This window comes from Myotis nattereri (assembly GCF_964212035.1).
Source record: "Myotis nattereri genome assembly, chromosome: 11".
Taxonomy (NCBI): domain Eukaryota; kingdom Metazoa; phylum Chordata; class Mammalia; order Chiroptera; family Vespertilionidae; genus Myotis; species Myotis nattereri.
The window spans coordinates 77,548,594-77,568,965 of NC_138086.1; the positions used below are offsets into that span (position 1 = coordinate 77,548,594).

The 20,372-nt window shown below is 45.1% G+C and overlaps 2 protein-coding genes across 2 annotated transcripts in view; both read right to left on the minus strand.

The window, feature by feature from the left end:
* DPY19L2 (dpy-19 like 2) overlaps positions 1-5,048 on the minus strand; it is a gene marked incomplete at its 5' end in the record, with an annotated part of 43,946 nt that extends 38,898 nt beyond the window's left edge. Inside the window, 3 exons of the mRNA XM_081102006.1 lie at positions 391-478; positions 1,956-1,980; positions 4,685-5,048. Coding sequence (XP_080958132.1) covers positions 391-478; positions 1,956-1,980; positions 4,685-5,048 — 477 coding nt within the window. The remainder of the gene's footprint in view (positions 1-390; positions 479-1,955; positions 1,981-4,684) is intronic.
* Positions 5,049-17,753: 12,705 nt separating this feature from the next.
* TBX20 (T-box transcription factor 20) overlaps positions 17,754-20,372 on the minus strand; it is a gene marked incomplete at both ends in the record, with an annotated part of 34,746 nt that continues 32,127 nt past the window's right edge. Inside the window, 2 exons of the mRNA XM_081102757.1 lie at positions 17,754-18,094; positions 19,629-19,738. Of these exons, the coding sequence (XP_080958883.1) occupies positions 17,754-18,094; positions 19,629-19,738 (451 nt within the window). The remainder of the gene's footprint in view (positions 18,095-19,628; positions 19,739-20,372) is intronic.

Here is a 20,372-nt window from a genome sequence, read left to right on the forward strand (position 1 = left end):
AGTCAAGAGCTAAAAAAAAATGTGGGGGGGGGAGAAAAAGTTAAGTATTAGTAAAACATGGGGTCTCCCAACTCTAACCCAACAGCAAGCATTTTCTGATCACATTTGATGCCCTGTATCACTTCTTAAGTGTTGTCTGTGTTCTCCTCTTCCTCAACTATTATAATTGGCCTTCATTATCTTAAAGAGAAGTCCATATCAGGAAAGGAGGAGCGAAAATGAGGTAAGCAAAAGAATCCTGAAGCACTTTCTACTTGAGTGATAACCCTAAGTCATAGCTTGAGGAATAATGCAGTTCACCAAAAACGCATTTCAGTTCCTCCTAACTGTCTGCTAATTATGTCCATAAATTAAGCTACAAATTAATTCATTAGAAAAAAAGAACCTAACCATTTCGGTGCGAAAAGTCATTTCCCGTTCCAAAGATGAGAGGTGAGAAAAATGACGATCATTTTCAAAAAGTATTGATAAATGTATCCTAGAAAGAAGAAAAAAAGCACCATATTATAATAAAAACATGTTTCAGACACGTCCTAAAATAACTAAGTTATAGATAAATTTTTACAGTAAACATTGACTTAACTTTATAATTTGTTTCCTGGCTTGTCTGTCTTCAGGCATTCAGCCTAAGTACAGCACCCACTGAAACTCAACTCCAGGCCCTCAACCAGAAAGGAGGTTAAGTTTGGGTTTGTTAATTTCACAAGTGCCTCTAATGTACCAGCTTGTGGAAATGCCTCTTAAGTGTTGAAAAGCCTGTGGAATGTCATTTTAAATAAAACTACTTTACATTAAAGCTATTATAAATAAAGATAATTCCATATACGGAAGGAATCAGTTTTCAAGTGTCAAAGAACTCAGAACACCAAGATGTTTTATCAGAGCAGCGGAAGGCACAGCTGCAGGCAGAGGAGACGGGGCATGTGTGCTGAGCAAGAGGAGTACAGAAAATAAACGGAGCAATTTTGCTTTCCTTCACTTACATAGCAGACTCTTTCCAATGACAGAAAACAAAGCAAAATTCCACATACCAACCCTGTCTCCACTCCCCGTCATCGACATGTGGGGCGTGTGCCAGGCTACCAGTAACGGCCAGGAATATTTCTTACCATCACAGCCCTAGTTCTAACATCAGAGCCTCCCTGCAGACCAAACGGCCAGAACAGCACTGCCCCAAGAAGAGAAATCCCGGAGCTCAGGTAAAAATGGAAATATGTAAGAGGAAAACTACTATAATTTTTACCAAAAACATCACTTGTGCAAAATAAGGTACATGTGCACTGACGTCTCTTTTAACTCTGTGTTACCACTGAGAGTCCTGATCTTCATTTCTACCCGATTTCCAATTGGCAGGTGTTACTACAAGTTAACATCTAAGCTTATGTCAGCTAGCACACTCCGTTACTGTAAAGTAAGGGAGTTTTGTAGATGAAATAAACATGCAGAGTACGTTAGAAAATCCAGATATTTAAGAAATACAGGAGTGAATCCTTTGGTAAAGCCCAAGTATTGTAAGGCATAAGTTACTATTCCCCTAACATGCCCATTTTGTAAATGCTGCTTCACATATGCCATTTTTAAAAAGGTAATCTGGCCCTAGCCGGTCTGGCTCAGTGGGTAGAGCGCTGGCTTGCCAGGTTCCATTCAGATCAAGGGTACATATCTTGGTTGCAGGCTCCTCCCTGGCCTGAGCCCTCGTGCATGAGGCAACCAAACACATCGATGTCTCCCTCTCTTCCACTCTCTCTAAAAGATCAATGGGAAAATATCCTTGCGCAAGGATTTAAAAATAAACAAAGTGTAAAAAAAAGTAATCTGTATGTATCAACTGATAGATACACATACAGATGATGTTTTATACACATACCAAACAGTTATGGCTTATTGTATATGAACAGTGATGGCAATTTTTAATTAAAATGCTTTTATTTATTTCAAACTGAACCTAATCTTACCAGTGCATAACTCCCACAAAGATACCTGGAAAAATAAAAAGAAAAAAAAAAGTCATTAAAAGTTGCTTTCATATGATAATTATAATATACCCTTAAACCAACTATTTCAAATGCACTCCCTGTATGTCTAGCGAGAACACACACGCGAGGTGGCTAAGTCTGTCTACGTAAGTTAGGAAAAAATGCAGAAGCTCATAAAACAAATTGTGAGTAGCACCTACCTCCGCAGGGGGGAGTTGAGGAGCAAAAGGGGAGACTCGGGAGATCATGTCTCCTTCACAAAATTTGCAAACGAGTGATGAAATTCCTGATGATTTTTTTCAGTATCCTCTTATCACTGTTATTCTCTAGTTCTTTACATCAACTTTTAACAAGCGTCACATAGACACAACATGGCCAGTCCCATCCTTCCAGAAGTGATTGGGCCACAGGAGCCACTCCAGCCCACTTCCACTGGTGCTCAGCAGAAGATGGCAAAGGCAGGAAATGCTTCCTCAGCAGCACCCCCCACCCCCAGAGCCCTGTCCCCAGACCCGGCCTGGGAGGCTCACCTGGAGTCCCCAGGTCAGCGCTGTGGGAAGGAGGCTTATCGGGGAGTTGCCAGGCAGGTCAAACCATGACACCACGGTGACCCCAGAGGGTTGACTTGTTGAGGAGCTCCACACACTGTGTGACCCCTCTGGTGGCTGGCACCCTGTTTGTTTTTAAGGGACCATGGAGCTGGGGAGAAGGGGTGGCAGGAGGCCAACTTAAACCACCACAAATCCCTGTTCTTACAGGCTTTCAGCAGGTTTTCTTGAACAAACACGTTCTAGAGCAGTGGTTCTCAACCTTCCTCATGCCGCGACCCTTTAATACAGCTCCTCATGTGGTGGTGACCCCCAATTTCATTGTTACAAATTGAACATAATTAAAGCACAGTGGTTAATCACAAAAACAATATGTAAGTATATATGTGTTTTCCGATGGTCTTAGGCGACCCCTGTGAAAGGGTCATTTGACCGCCAAAGGGGTAGAAACCCACGGGTTGAGAACCTCTGTTCTAGAGTGTTGTAAACCTTTGGTTAATTTCCAAAGATCTGAAAAAGTTGATTCTCATAATATTCCAAGTATTTTTTGTTACTGTCACAGAGGAGTGAATTTACTTAGCTCTTCCTGATGTCCTGTCTCCCCTCCAAGATTTTATAAGGGTATGTCTTATGGTTGTCCCAAAATATACTTGGCAATACATTTTGCAGACCACCACCAATAACCTCTTAAAGATTCAAAAAATTACTCAACTTGGCTAACAAAATAAATGCAAATCAATAACACAATAATAATAAAAGTAATAATAAACACCGCAATGTTCAAGACTCCCAATCACACTTCTCAGTCTTCTTCCATATTCCTAGCCATCCTGGGCTCTTCCTCACAACTCTCTATACATCTCGGAAGATTTGCTTGTTTTACACCATGACCAGCAAACTACAGCCACTGTCTGCTCCTGTCCTCTAGCTAAGCATGGTCACTTACAAAATAGTACTTTCTAAGATATTTTCATTGATTTTTAGAGACAAAGGGAGAGGGATAGAGAGAAACATCAATGATGAGAGAGAATCACCGATCGGCTGCCTCCTGCACGCCCCCTACTGGGGATGCAGCCTGTAACCCGGGCATGTGCCCTCACCGAGAATCATACTGTGACCTCCCGGTTCCTAGGTCATAGCTCAACGACTGACACACACCGGCCAGTTGTTACATTTTTAAAGGTTGTAAAAATAAGGCAGAAGAATGGACAATGGAGACTGTATGTGGCCTGAGACGCTTAAAATATTCACTACTTGGCTCTTTACAGAAAAGGTAGGTACATATTCACTACATATGTTAACACTTTTTATTGAAAGAGAATCAACTCTGGACCACTTTGAAATGGAACCTGCACCTTCTCTCCCTACTCGGAACAGCTGCCCCCCTGATAAGGCTCCACTGGCTTTAAAATACACAGACCCTGGCCCTGGGCACCAAAAGGTTTCAGCTCAAACCCCTGGAGCGGGGCGGGCAGAGGCGGCCAAGGTTTCACTCTCAAAAACAAACACAAAATCAATGAAAAAACAATCCATAAATAACATACAAAGAGACTGCCCTACGCACCTACATCTGTATCCTCTTTCTCATTCTCCAGACAACTACACGTTCTGGCGAAACTCTTAGAAGTTACATTTAAGGAAAAGGGGGAAATAAAATGTCCGATGAAATCCGTCCAGCTTTCCAAAAGTCCGCGCAACATTCCTCGTGTCCCTCCCTCCCGTTAGCCCACGGCCCGCGCCTGAGAACATGACAAGGCGGATGCCAGTCCCCTGACGCAGGAGGTCGGGGCCCCGGGACCCGGCCATCCACGTGACCGAGACCCTGTGGCACCGGCACCCCACACGCCCCTCCTGCCCACGGCGGGGGTCACCACCACGTTTCTCCGCGCCTCGCTTTTCTACTCCCTGCCGCCTGCCCAGCGGCCCCTCTCCCTTCTCCACCCTCAAGGGCGAACCCCTCGTTTTTACAACCACTAAGTGGGTGCCCTGATTAAAATACTCCGTGGGTGTTCACTGTGCCCAAAACCCTGAGAAGTGCTTGCAAACAAGGGGGCGGGGCTCTTGTCGGCGGTTTCGGGGAGCCTGGACCTGGCCTGTTAAACCGATCCCCCAGACGCACCCCCAACCCTCCCCACCCCGAGGCTCCCGGCGGGCGCTCACCTAGGCCCACGGTGGTCCGCACGGAGAGCTGGCGCCGCCGCAGCAGGTGCACCTTGTCGCGCAGCTGCTCCAGGAGGCAGCCGAGCCCCTGGAAGCGCCGGCGCAGGAAGCTCTGGGAGAGGACCTCCACCCGCACCCCGTTCTGCGCCCTCGGCTTGCGGCTCCTCCGCGGGGACTGCGGCCGGGCGCTGCCGGGCAGGGAGCCGCCGCTTACGGGCCGGCGCGGCGCCGGCTGCTCCGCCTCCGCCTCCGGCTCCCCGGCCCCGGCGGCCCGGCCCCGCCGCCTGGGCCGCGTGGAGCGGGGAGAGGCCGGCCGCGCCTTCGAGGCCGCCGCTTCGGGTTTCTTCCTCCTCTGCCTCGGCATTTTCTCATAGTCCCTGCTCCACGGGCTGCGTCTCCCCGGGCGCACGGCCTCAACGACTCGGCCCGCCGCCGTTGAGACCCCTGGAGCGGGGCGTAAGGTCCAGGCGCCCGCGCCCCTCGGGCGCCTCCCACGCGCAGCCTCCCACGCGCAGCCTCCCACGTGCGCAGCCGCCCATTCGCAGCTTCCCACGTGCGCAGCCTCCCGCGCGCAGCCTCCCACGCGCAGCCTCCCACGTGCGCAGCCTCCCACGTGCGCAGCCTCCCGCGCGCAGCCTCCCGCGCGCAGCCTCCCACGCGCAGCCTCCCATGTACACTGCCCCACGAGCAGCGCCCCACGTGCAGCGCCCCCACTAGCACCGCCCCACTAGCAGACCCCCCCCCCAGGGGCAACGCCCCCACGTGCACAGCCTCTATTAACTAGGTTTCCCTTTTAATCAACTTCTTTGCTCGTTGCCTGGAGTTTCCAATTCTTTGGGTCCCTCGGTGTCCTAAGAGAATAAAGCATATTCTTACCGCCCGTGAAAGTACAAATATGGTCATTTTTATCATTAAAACATTTTTATAAGAATGTTTATTGTGCTGTCATTTCTATCAAGTCAAAAATTAGAAATAACCTCAACATCCAATAAATGATAGAACACTCGGACAGTGCAGCATTCATTACCAAGTTGACTGAAGTCATTTTGAATGAATAATGATATAGGAAAATACTCATTTAGTGTTAAAGGGAAGGGAAGCAGGAGATATATATGTGATTCAGATACATGGCGAACACGTAGAATTAACCATATGCTAGGCTCCAGTCCAGTCCTTTTACATAAAGGACTCGTCTATGGAAAATTAGCAGTGTGTGACAAGCGAATAGCTTAGTCACTCTACTATTTATTTCCTCCTCTGAAACATGCTGAAGCACCTAAAGCTTAGTACGTGCTTAATAATAATAATAAAAAGCTTAGTACGTGCTTAATAGAAAAAGTTTTATATCTTGCTCTAGATTGATCATATTCAGAATAAAATGATGAGTATTCGTTTTAATTTTTTTGCTTACCTGGATTCTTTGTCATTAAGTTATATGTTAGTTTTATTATTAAACAGTAGTACAAGTTCTAGGTTCACTAGTTAACTCAGAAAACTGGCGAACAGTTGCCTAAATAACTAGGCATCCTCTTACTCAGTGGAGAATGGATTTCGTTAGGGGAAGAGAAAGGGGGCACTGAATGTTATTCTGTTGACTAGCATCATGATAGGTTTTCATCATTTCATGACTTCTCTACCATTAGTCACTTATTCTGACCTACTAACTTGGAACAGTTGTTTCAGCCATGTTTAACCACATAGCTATTAATGACAATAACTTAAAATAGTATGCTGTGGTGAACTGACAATTAAAATAATACACTATTATTTGGTTTAATGCAATATATTCTCACCGTATCTTATTCTCTTTGAAACGAAGTGATCTCATGATTTAGCAAATCACTTATTTCTTTCACGTAGAGATTTTGAATGTAGTCATCTATACCTAAGCCTCATCTCCGTCTTCGTTTTCCCTTTTGTCTTTCAGTGACCCTGATGGGTAATTTTTGCAAAAAATGCAATGAAACTGTATAACCAGCAGGTGGCAATAACGACCTGTAAATCAGAATTTAACATTTTAGGTAGTTTTAACTTTTATTTTTAAAAAGAAATATCACTGTTCTTGTAATAAATCAGTTCACTAAATATGAAATCTAGGAAAATTCCAAATATAACTCTGATAAAAATAATTACATTGCATATTTCATTTTTCAAAATAATTGAGACATTCATCATGGCCAATGTTTGGTTTTGCATTTAATATAGTAATGACTTTGCTTTAATTGATTCAGATAATTTTAATCAAATTTAAATGTTACTTTACACAAATACATAGATATAAATTTAAGTGGATCGCTCAATTATGTCTCTGTCTAGCATGGTTATATGGAATGGGAAAGATAGAGGTAGTTCAAAGAACATCATTTTGAAAATTTAAAATTTCCCACCTGAAATTTGATAATTTAAAATACTAATTTCACTTGACTTGATACTTTCTGCACAAAAGATGGGTTTGTATTTGTGCTGTTTCAGTTTCTTTTACGTTCAAGTACTTTTTTCTCTTTTATAGTGCAAGGAGTTGGAATTGCCATCCAAGTGTTTATCTCTAGTCTGTCATAATTAGTCCCAAAGATGGTAACAAAATTCTTAGAATCTCATAATTATGTCAGCAATAATTGAACCACAAGATTCTTTCAGAGCAATTTGATTTTCTAATTTTATTTATTTCAATTAAGAAGTTTTAAAAAGGTAAACCAGCCCAGCCAGTGGGGCCCAGTGGTTGAAGGTCAACCAGGAGGTCATGGTTTGATTCTCAATCAGGACACATGTCCTGGTTGCAAGCTCGATCCCCAGTGTGGGGCACGCAACCAATCAATGATTCTTTCTCATCATTGATGTTTCTAACTCTCTCTAAAATCAATAAAAATATTTTTTAAAAAATAAAATAAGGTAAATCAAATGGGATTTATATTTTACATTTTTGCATCTTATATTTTTGCAAGTCTTCCAATAAATTCACAAAGATGAAAGAAACGTTTTTGCTTCATTATGTATCTCTATTTTTGTCTCCCCAAAATAGGATGGCCATAGGTATGTGCTTCTTGGTGGCTATTTATTTTCTAATTTAACATGTACTATATACATGTTAAAAGATTTTTTTTCAAATTTTTCTTCAGTTACATCTGCTGAAAAAAATGTCTTTGCACATGTATCCTATATAATAAAAGCCTAATATGCTAAGTGTCCAGTCATCTGGTCATCCCTTCAACCAATCAAAGCGTAATGTGCTAATGATATATGCTAAGGCCACTCAACCACTTGCTATGATGTGCACTGACCACCAGGGAGCAGACGCTCTGACCAGTAGGTTAACTTGCTGCTGGGATCTGGCAGGTCAGGACTGAGTGAGAGGAGCAGGACACACCCTGGAGCCCTCCTGCAGTCCCTCTTCAGCTGGCCAACCTCCTGCATCCCTCCCCAGCCCCTATGGTGCACTGGTGGGGTCCCTCAGCCTGGCCTGTGCCCTCTTGCAATCCGGGACCCCTCAGGGGATGTTGGAGAGCTGGTTTCAGCCTGAACCCACAGGCCAGGCCGAGGGACCCCACTAGTGCACGAATTCGTGCACCAGGCCTCTAGTATATTATAAAACAACTGTTTTAGACTAAAACCTTTACATATCTTGATTGATTCACTTTTAAACAGTAACTTCGCAGCCATTGAATTACTTTGTATGGCATGCTTAAATCCTGGGTGGAGGCAGGCCTTCTTATAGGAGAAAATGGAAAATCACCACGAAGCAGACAGCTTGAATGTACATACATCTGTGTGTGCTGCTTTGCATACCACCGCCAAGGTCATGCAGATGTCCAAAGGAGAAAAGGCATCTGTAATAAGCGGGAATTCCTGGGGGTTCCGGTCTACTTCCTGTGTCTACGAGGGGCCTATTCTCCTTTGACAACTGGCGCTCTCTCAGCCATCCATGCTCTGATTGGGTCCCCGGGCCCATGCCAGGTGAAATGAGACCTCCTTGACCGTGGACAGCTTTACACAGGCATGTTTCATTAAAAGGCATGTTTCATGAGTTAATGGATGAAGGAGAATTCCTTCACCCCCTACATGTGGAGATAGCCCGATTGCATAGTATATGCTCACTGACTTCAGCAGAAGGGTCTTCAGTATACATCGTTAATTGACAACCAACATATACACAACCACATACATATGTACATATAACACTCTGGTGACAGCTCCATGGACCGACTCCAACATATTAGATTATTTTTACTTGCCACCAAAGTGACTAATACAAGAATTACCACATTCAATCCTAATAGGCAGGAGTCTTAGAATATATTAAAGAATAAATTATAAAATATATATGGGCAGATTAAGTGCAAAACAGCAAACACGGCAAAGATACATAGGCATCTGGATGCTATGTTTTATATTACATGATATTTTAGATGGACTTAAGATTTAACTTTATGACATAGTGGTCTAGAAATATTACCGGATTTGGGCCCAGTATGTTTTGGGCTGTTTATTTCTCTACCTCTGATGTCCTCAACTATGAAATAAAGACTTTGGACTACACGGCCTCATTTGATTCCCGTTAAATGTGGACATATATTTGGGTAGCTGGAAAGACGTACCTGTTGAGGCATATAGTGCCCTGTACCAAATTCTCTTCTTCCCAGGGCTTCCCTTCTCTCCAGCTCTGTGTTCTGATTCCAGCCTGAGGGTCTGACACTCTGCAGTTCACCCCACAGTGTGTCCCCTATCCTGTCCTCCAGTTGCAGCACCTCTCACCACCAACCCCGATGAGCACAGCCTCCCCATCGCCTCTCTCTAACCTGTTAAGCCCAGCCCCAACCTGGCTCCCGCGGCACGCCTGGTCTCTTCCTCTGGCTCCTGCCTGACTTCACTCGCAGTCCAGTCTCTGAGGGCAGTGGGCTCCACTGTTCCCCTTTGCTATTACGTCCACGTTCTCGCAGGCTACATGGCAACTAGGCCCTGTGCCTAAGTAAGGACATCAACCCCAGCTGACTGTCCCGTGGGCAGCAGAGTCCTGCTTCTGCGTGGCTATGACCCACCCACAAAAGAAGAAGGTAGGACTTCAGAATTCCCTCTGGCCTGCAGTCTGTTCGAACACTTCTTGAGACACTTACCAGTGATGATTTATAGTCAGTTAGGAGAAAAGGTGCTGAGTTATACAATATGTATGTTTCTTAGTTAAGGCCGTGTACCTTGGGTTCAGAAAAGGCAAGCTAATGGTGTTGTTGTTTTTTTAATTTTTATATTTTACAGCTATTTCTGTGAGGGATTAGTGCAGTGTGTTATGAGTAAAGGAAGAACTTGGGGATCTGGCTTTCCCATTTACTGAAGGTCACTTAATCTCTCTAAGCCTGTTTTCTCATACTTTAAATGGGAGTAATAATAGCTCCTACCGCATAGATTTGTTGCAAAGATTAAGCCAGATAATGTACATAAAGTGTGTAAATATAGTAAATGTTTCATAAAACGTAGCAATTATTACCATATCAAAACTCAGGATGGAGAATTATTATTTACATTATCTTCCCAAAGAACCAGCTATAATTCTTCTTGAAAAAAAAAAAGGTGGGGGCGGGGATAAAAATAGACTAATATAAACTGAGAGCCCACAGCCACACAATGCTCTCAAATAGGCAATATTATCTTCTTTTCACAGATAGAATAAATTGAGGCAGGGAGGAGATTCTAGAACACTCACTCTTAACTCACAAATACACAAGATTTTACTTCCCTGGAAGTTCTCAAAGTTGACAAGTTGGGCCCTAAAGAATGAAGAGAAGAGATTTGCTATCTTTTTTATTTTGCATTTTAAAGTAACAGCTCTAGTGAGATAGAATTCACATACGATAGCATGCATTCTTCTAAGTGTAGGATTCACTGACTTTAATATATTCACAAGGTTGTGCAACTGTCACCACTGTCTAACTCCACATTCTCACGGTTGTGTAGCGCTATCTCATTGTTGTTTTCATTTGCATTTCCCAAATGACATGTGATGCTGAGCATCTTTTCATGTTCCTTTGTGATCTGTTTATCTTCTTTGGTGAACCATCTGTTCACAGATCGGTTGACTATATTCATGTGGGTGCATTTTCTGGGCTCTCTATTCTGTTTTGTTGAGCTTCTCTATTGTTTCACCAAGAGCATGCCATCTTTATTACTGTAGCTTTTCGGTAAGTTTTGAAATTGGGTACTGTCAGTTCTCCACTTTGTTCTTCTTTAACATTGTATTGGATATGCTGGGTCCTTTGCCTCACCATCTAAACTTTAGAATTGGTTTATTTTAATATATATATGAAATAAAGAGAGATATATATATATGTATAGATATAGATATAGATATATATTGTTGTTGTTGATTTCAGAGAGGAAGGGAGGGGGAGAGGGAGAGATAGAAACATCAATGATGAGAGAGAACATTGATCAGCTGCTTCCTGCACACCCCCCACAGCGGATTCCTGTCCGCTGAAAGAAGCAAACACACCACCACTGGGCACCTCTGGCACCAAGATCTCTGTTTCTAATACAGATCCCCAACTAAAAGGGATCTCTTATAAACCACTGACAACAGGGATGATGATGATGATGATGATCTTGCCATGAAAGACAGAGGCTGAGGAACTGTATCAGCTTAAAAGAAACTAAAGAAACATTTAAAATTGCAATATGTGACCCTGCCCTGGATCTTTCCTGAGGGAAAAGATATGCCACAGAGGACATCACTGGGTTACTGGACATAACTGGAGTACAGACAGCAGATCTCAGCCTTGTTCCACTGCTAAATGTCCTGAGGTTGCTAACTCTACCAGGATGTTTCATGGGATCTTCTTGGTTTTAGGAGCTACACTTTGAATTGCTTAGGGATAATAGGGCATGATATGTGAAATTTACTCCCAAATGATTCAGAAAAACAATCTATATATATAAAAGCCTAATATGCAAAGTGTCCCCTCGGGAGTTCAACCGACCAGTTCGATCACTCGATTAGCTATGATCGCTGACCACCAGGGGGCAGCGCGGAGCAAAGGGAGGCCCTGGCTGGCAGCTGGCAGCCACTAGGGACCCTACACGTGCACGAACTTTGTGTACTGGGCCTCTAGTTTGTATATATTGCATGTGTGTGTGTATGTACGCGTGCACGCATATGCACATGTGCACTACTATGAGTGCAAATGCTAAAAGAAATGAGTCAAAAAGTTAATAATTGGCCAGTCTAAGTAAAGTACAGGGTTTCTTTATACTATTCACGCACCTTATCTGTAAGCTTAGAATTAATTATTCCAAATAAAAGATTGCTACAAGGTTGGTGTTTGGCACATGCAGAAAATGCCGGGTAACAGATTAGACTTCTGCAAGAGCAGGAGGCGTGATAACGTCAGCTTCTGAAGGACTGTCATGTGGAAGAAGGATTAGGGCTGAGTTTGGCTAATCTTATTTGGTGTCAGCCTGCTGTGTAATGTCATTACACCACATCCAGGAGCTCAGGGTTGGAATGAGAGGCAGGCGTCCTTTAAGCTCTGTGGCGGCTCCGTATCATTCTGCGCAGAAGGGCCAGGTTCCCGCACTCTGAGTGCTCACAGGGAGAGGGATGAATGAAGGGGACCACAGGTGGGACATTTGGAACTAGTGGGGACCTGAGAGCAATGTCTTCTCTGTGGGGTCTTCAAAGGCAAAACCCAAACCCTGTGTAGTAGTCCCGTGGGCTGTGTCTGCCTGGGAGTGGCCAGTCATGACCTGTGACCTTACCAAATCTTCCTCTTTTCTTTCAGGTGTGGGGACAGGTGCCCAAAGTCACGGAGCAAAGTGTGTCAGACAGTGAGAGGTGTAAATGTGTGTATATGTATCAAAACCACACCGTTTTTAATGAAAGAAATTCATATGCACACAGTGTACTTCTGTACAACTTTGGGTAATATATAATTTTAAGCTGTTTACAAATAACATGTAATGCTTCAAATATTACATAATGTTGATAATACATTTCTAGCAGAAATAAATATATTGCACTTAAAAAGAACTTTGTTAGATGTTACTTCATAGTATTAGGCTTATAACTTCTTTTTTTCATAAAACATTTCCCATGCCCGCCCCCCAGCCCCCACGCACACACTTCATTACAGTGACTGCTCTCACGCAATTCATGAAGCAAATGAGCACAGCAAACAATAGGCCGGTGACAGCTCTCCTAAAAAGGCTAATGCATTTTTTTTTTCCTTTAGGAAATCAAAGACTTTCTTTTAGGGTTCTGAAACTAAGAAAAAACAAACAAACAACTAAATACACTATTATCATGTACCAGAAGTAAAATACAACAAACTGTATTTTTTGTCCAGATGTAGCATTTCACCAAAATGTTTTTATTTTCGTATTGTCGGGGGTGAGGGGAGTGGAATTATTTAAGGCATGGACAGAGAAAGAAGGGCCAGAAGATACTTTGGGAATCTCTGCTTAGCAAACATTTGTCAGTGAACCTTCGCATATATAAGCATGCTGAAGAAAGGTAAGTATTGGACTGTTTTATAGCTGGCGTGGAATGAACAGTAGTGAAGAAAGCATTTTGATTTTCCAAAGTGAGTTTGTAACCTTCCCTTTGCCTGTTTCCATAAATCCTTGCATTCTGAAATCATATAGAAATGTATAAAATCCAGCAACCACTCCAGTGGGATTCTCCAGAGGAACCGCTAAATTCCATGCAGGGCTTTCTTTCTGTCTAGGTCAGTGGTTCTCAACCTTCCTAATGCCGCGACCCTTTAATACAGTTCCTCATGTTGTGGTGACCCCCAATTTCATTGTTACAAATTGAACATAATTAAAGCATAGTGATTAATCACAAAACAATATGTAATTATATATGTGTTTTCTGATGGTCTTAGGCAACCCCTGTGAAAGGGTCGTTCGACCCCCCCAAAGGGGTTGTGACCCACAGGTTGAGAACCGTTGGTCTAGGCCAGTGGTCAGCAAACTCCTTAGTCAACAGAGCCAAATATCAACAGTACAACGATTGAAATTTCTTTTGAGAGCCAAATTTCTTAAACTTAAACTATATAGGTAGGTACATTGTTATTAACTTAATTAGGGTACTACTAAGGCTTAGGAAGAGCCACACTCAAGGGGCCAAAGAGCCGCATGTGGCTCGTGAGCCGCAGTTTACCGACCACAGGTCTAAGCCATCTAGATTTAGGGTATAGCCCTAGCTAGTTTGGCTCAATGGATAGAGCGTCGGCCTGTGGACTGAAGGGTCCCGGGTTCCATTCCAGTCAAGGGCACATTCCCAGGTTGTGGGCTTGATCCCTAGTAGGGGGGCAGGCGGGAGACAGCTAATCAATGACTCTCCGTCACTTATGTTTCTATTTCTCTATCCCTCTCCCTTCCTCTCTGAAATCAATAAAAATATATTTTTAAAAAGTTTATAGATTTAGGATATAATATTGTTATCCTGGTGATAATTATCAAGTGCATACATGTTTAATAATGAAAATGGTTTTCCTTACCTAGTGAATGGAAGACTGGGTAAAAAGAGTGTTTTTCTTACATGTGACCCTGCACATTGCATCGCCGAAGTTTTGCACTTGAGTTACTGAGTCACGGCGAAGCTTGACTGCCTCACTAATGGGGTGGTGAGAGCACTCCATCCACTGTTTTGGAGCCCTATTTTCTCCATATAATTCAGCTTAAATACAAGCAGGACAGCCTGAAAGGCGAGTGAGAACTTCAGAATGGGGATAACTACCCTAACATCTTCCTGAAAAACTCAGAGGCAGGATGGGGTGAGGATGCTTTACCTAAGAATACTCATTTCTTGGGCTTTTACAGGATTTCCTTTTTCTTTGGGAGGAGGGGTTGGGATGTTGTGCAACGATAGAGATGTGGATAAGGGTGGGGGAGGGGAGACCCTGGGATGCCCCCCAAATCAGTGTGACTCCCATATCGGAGCCCTACAGTGGGGTTTTGCTAGATGGTGAGTCATCAGGAAGCTTTGTATCGCTCCTCCTGTGTGCCCACCCACCAGGAACGGTGGTCCGCCTTCCGGACAACGTACCATTGCTGTAAACTCAGAAGGACCAGCAATGCAATATAAATTCATTACTGCAGACCTTGTAGCCCAATGATTTGGGACGTGTTAGACACAGTCTGAATGTCTTTGTCTTTATACTGCTAAGGGTGGGCAGAGGAGGGGGAGGATTTACTCTGTAGGATAAGTAACGGAACTTAGGATTATTGATAAATGCTTTTCAAACAAATCACAGATGCAGGCCCCACTAAGCTATGAATTCATTTCTTTGGGCTCGACACAGCAGTTGTGGCTGGGCCTCTTTCTAGCAGCTCTGCACACTAGCCATACTTTTGATACCTGAGGGGAAACCTTGAAGTCATGCCAAATAACTCATGCTCTTTCTTATTCCGTTGGTATCCCCTTATTCCCAAGTTCTTGTAATTACTTTTGGTAAGACACACGTAACAGTTTTAAATCTTGAATACCCAAGGAGTTACGTAAGAATCAACAACCTGAAAAGCTCACAGGACTGGGATGGGGTACACTCCTACCCTTGGTTCCCACGGCGACAGTGACTGATGGGCGGAGCTCCATGTCCTTGTGCTTTGTTTTTCTGGTTCAAACAAAACCCAATACTAACACATCCCCCTTCAACTTCCAGGCGTGACTTTCCAGTAGCATGCTTTGCTGTCTTAGTCCTCTCTCGAAGCACTCTACTCACTGTGAAGTCTTATTGCTTGATTACAAAGTAAAGTTATGAAGTCAGGAAATACTGGTGTAAACCCATATTTAACCGAAACACACACCCTCCTCTGAGACACACTGATTGGGAAAAATATCAAAATTGTATTAAAATGGTCCTTTTGTCTCACTGAAAGGAAAGTTCAGGTACGACTCACTCTAGTAGGTCCGTAATTGACCAGGGTCTTGAGTCGCATCATGTAAAATAGCATCTACTTCTGTGGTTGCTGCTTGAAGCAGCCCCTGTCTTGAAAGGAGCCCCTGGCAACAGGCCAACGATTAAACATCAAATCCCTATCCTAAGCTCTATGGCTATTTAAACATTACTCGTAACTGCTTTTTAAAGGAAACACACACTGTGCTGTGCTTCAAAAAGAAAAAAAAAAAAAGAAACTACCTGTGTATACTATAGCATAACATGCCAGAAGCTATAAATCGGCCTACGGTGTTGGCCACAGGACCCAGATGCTGGGCAGCCTCAGCCCATGCTTCTCTATCTGCAAATTCAGGCTACAGCAGAGAACGGCCGTTGCAAAGTCCAGCCACAGCATCCCATACACAGGCTGTGCCATCTTGCCTTGTTTCATAAGCCGCAAGTGCCCGAGAAAAGTATCTGATGTGGCGAAGCCTAACGTGAAAATAACCCAATAAAATCCCAGGGGTGTCGGATGCGATAGTGTATTGCATTTGCTCTGAAATACACCTCTGCTCTCCGCAGCAACAGTGCCCATCTCTTCGAACAGATTCAGTACTTTTGCAGTCAGACCGAGTAAAATGATTACGGAGAAAATTCAAATTCAATTAAAATGGAGTTTGGGGGAGCTTGGTGAAGGAGGCCGGGTGTCTCCTGCAGCTTAACTGCATTGTATCTGAAGCTGATGGTCTACGAACCTCGTTAAATGCCTGCTATTAGGGTCACGAACTGTTGCAAAATACCAACTGTACTACCCTGACCGTAAACACTATTTGGATCTATGTTGCCTCAAAATAGTAGAGAGATTATATATAACTAAAATATAATGAGTTACTACACCACATCAGAGGAGGGATAAGGAGACAGCGAGAGCTGGAAATAAAGTGGATACGTGTTTAGATGTACTCAGAAGCAGTGTTTCAGTCAGGGAGTCATTGAGCAACATGTCATTTCATAGGACAGGCTAGAAACATGGAAAGGGAGTCACAGGATGTAGCAGTGAGGAGCAGGACAGATCCGCTAGGTGGACATCTAACTCCGTGTGAGCTTAGATGCCTACACTGGCGGCTACACAGGCGCTCAGAACGGCCACTCGCAATTCCCTTCCGTCCGCCGTGGCAGCTGACCCAGCCACAGAGCAGATCCACCCACCACACATGAGAACATGGGCCGGTGCCTGTTAACATCCTCAGGGCCTCCCAAAGCTGAAGTACAGACGAAGGAGCCTACAGAAGCGCCTTCCGGAACAGGGCCACCGGCTCTTCACTGCCGCTGCAGGGGACAGGGCTCCGTGTCCTCCTGGAGCCGCTGGAGAACACGCCCAGTGAGTAAATCAGTAGTAAAAGACAAGCCCCCAGCCTGACAATGTCGCACACAGAGCCTCTAGCTTCAAAACTGTGTACAAAAGAGCTGTCCTACCTACATGGCAAGGATTTGCAAGGAAGGAATGAGGAAGCAAGAAGACAAGATGGTGAGAGAGCGCCCGCCAGGCCCCGGCCCTTCGTTATCACAAAGAGAACAGTGCAAAGTCGCTGCCAACTGTTCACACAACAGGATGCGTCAGCTGATGGCGGCGCCTTCCCCAGCGAGCGGACACAAAGCAAAGCCACACAGGCCTCAGCACCGCCACTGCTTCCCTCCGCGCCCAGTTCCTACAGGGAGGCACGGCCCCTCGGTCGTTCTGCATGCCGGCCGGAAGCTGGCCTCACTGAAGATCCTTTTAACCTGTGTGTGGGCAGCAGAGAGGGAACCTACACACTTTGATTTTACACGTGACTGCATCGACGCAGCGCCTTTAACCACTAGGAAAATGCACTTTTAAGATTCATCTGTCTTGTGTGATTCAACTGTCCGGGGAAATGGATAGCCTATCAGTTGCAGAACTTAGGCTGGCTGAGACCTTGACACTGATTCTTTCTCAAACCCAAGAGGCCCCCCCCCCCACCTTGCCCCCCACATCTCCAGATGAATCCTGGTCCATGGTGCATTCCCTCAGGCTTCGCTGGGAGTCCTGCTCTCCTCAATAGATCGCGTGTCTCTTGGAGATCCCTCACGCCAACCCTCCCTCCCCCCACCCCCCAAAGCCTGTCCTCTGTTCCATACCCACTGGCACATTCTGGGTTGGGGTTCTCCTGCTCTCAGAAGAGTCATACGAAAGGCGTCATCACGGCGGAGGAGTGGCGCAGTCCCTGGATGGCGGCGTAGGGGCCCTGCTGGAAGTAGTGGTGGTACCGGGGCATGTGGAAGGAGGGGAAGGTGGGGCCACTCCCCTGCATGGAGCTGGCGAGGGCCGAGGGGGTCAGAGGCATCCCCAGGCGGCTGTACGGCGGCAGAGAGCCCTGGATGGGGTGAGGAATGGGCGTTGCTATGGACGCTGTGCTGGTGCCCAGAGCAGTCAGGGACTGTGGGTGCTGAAATCCAGGGAAACTGGACGAAGAGGACACCCAGGAGCTGAGAGACAAGTTGTCGGATGTGGTAAAGGCTGACCCTGAAAGGGGGAACAACGCGTTAGGCTGGAAACTCGACGTCAGGTGCAAACCGAGAACTATACAGGGTGTCCCCCCAAAACGGACGCACGCTGTAAGGGCTGACAGCGCAATTTTAAAAATGTAATACATTTTAATAATCACTGTCTTACTAATGATTCAAAGTATGTGTATATATTTTTGGGACACCCTGTATCATTTATCTGTAAGGATCGTATTTCTTACTTTAAGAAATATGTCCCAGATCTAGAATTCAAAAAGACAAACATGTCAACCAGGAGGCACACCTACCTTTCCAGAAACAAAATCACTTACAACATACGGAACAGAGAATTTCCTAAACAGAAGAAGACAACTCCTCAGACGGCCAGAGCGGCCAAAACACCAGCTTCTACCTGAAGGCCGTGGACTGATTCCCTTGGAAGCAGCTGCGGGGAGCTGACACCTGTGGGAGCCTCGGAGGCCTCCCCGTAAGGAGGGCGGGGCAGGGGCGTCTCCCAGAGCTACAGGGCTTCCAAAGCCTTTGAGAGAACCCACATGAGCATTCCCTTTCCCTTTTCCTTTTTTTCCAGCTTCCCCAGTTCTTTATTAGCTATTTGACAACTTACAAAGTAACTCTTTCTTACATCACAGCATCCAGATGCCTAACGGAGAGTTGACATTCAATTTTCCCATCGGATAATTTCAGTCACGTGTTTGGGTGTAGTTTTTTTTTTGTTGTTAAAATATCTTATTGATTTTTTTTTTTTTTTTTTTTTTTTACAAAGGTGAAGGGAGAGGGATAGAGAGTTAGAAACATCGATCAGCTGCCTCTCCTTGACCGGAATCGAACCTGGGACCCTTGAGTCCATAGGCCAACGCTCTAACCACTGAGCCAAACCAGTTAGGGCTGGGTGTAGTTTTAAGAGATGCCCTATTTTTTGACGGAGTGTGCACTGTCTATGTGATGGGCATTAAAATATGACAGAGGACGCTCTGTCCCTGCAAACACCCCTGTGCCCCGGGCTGGGCACCCTCTGGTCTCTCTTCTCCCAGGTGCAGAGGGCTCCTCCCTGGGCCTTTTCAACAGAGGAACTTCCAGTTCCCCTCCCGCTCCCACTGGGGCCACTGCCCCTCCATAACGCCCTGCACTGGGAGAATCTTCTTTTCAAAGTGCTTCCAGTTTCAGTCATTATCCTCGCGAGGCATTCCTGGCCTAAGCAGGACAGATTTTCAGATTATAAAACCAAGCGTCAGAAAGACTAAGGGACCTCCTCCCCCGCAGGCCCTCCCGCTCTTTGGTTGGGTCACAGACAAGTAACTCAGAGGCTCGAGATTCTTGTCCAAAGCCCAGGAAACCTTCGGGCAGCAGCATCTCTTAAGACTCAAGGGCAGAATACTGAACGCCAAGCCCTCAGGGGCTGCGCCTTCCTGAAGAAGCTCCTGAAATACTTTGGGGCCAAGGGTACCCTGAGGTCAGGCCTCACCCCGCACCTGCCTCTCTCCCTTGGGCACTGGGCATGGGCTCCCAGCAGCCGCACCCCTGGAGCACCTTACCTCGGGTCTGTGCCGTCTGCACCTCGTCCCCCAGCACGTCCTCTTCTCCGTAGGTGCGGATGGGGGAGCGAGCGTAGGAATGCTTCTGAATGAGGCTCTCCACGCTCTCCCTGGGGGAGAGAGCAACATGCCCCGTAAACGTAAACGGAAAGGCGGGTACTCCGGGGGCAGAGGGGTCTCACAGGTATTTGCTAGTCAGGAAAACCAGTGTCTCAGCCAAAAGACCTCCTTCCGGGAAAGATGACACTCAGAGCATTTACAAGTGAGAACTGTGGAGGCAGCTGTAACCAAAACTCAATAATCCATGCCTAACGAGGGGGGAGGCTAGAGGGGAGAGAGAGACAGTAAAAAAAAAAAATGTGTAGCATATCAGATGATGACAACAGTACTGCAGAAAAATAAAATGCAGCAGGATTAGCGATAAGAATTGTAACTGTGAGGATTGAATGAGACACGGCATTTGAGCTGCCCAAAACAGTGTCTGGCATGTAGGAGGTGCTCAGTAAATGCTAGTGATTATAAAAGTATAACTAAAGCAGGCAAACATGTTTTATTGTCTTAGATTACATTTTCTCCAATTTAATTCTACCCATCTGAATAATCCTAATTCAGAATCATATGATCCAAGTAAGGGGATTTTTTTTCTCGGTGAATGGAAGCTGACGGCAGCAGAGAACTTGACTGGAATGGTCTCTGTGGTTCTTTTATAAAACTGTATCTACCCTAAGAGATAAAATGGTAAGC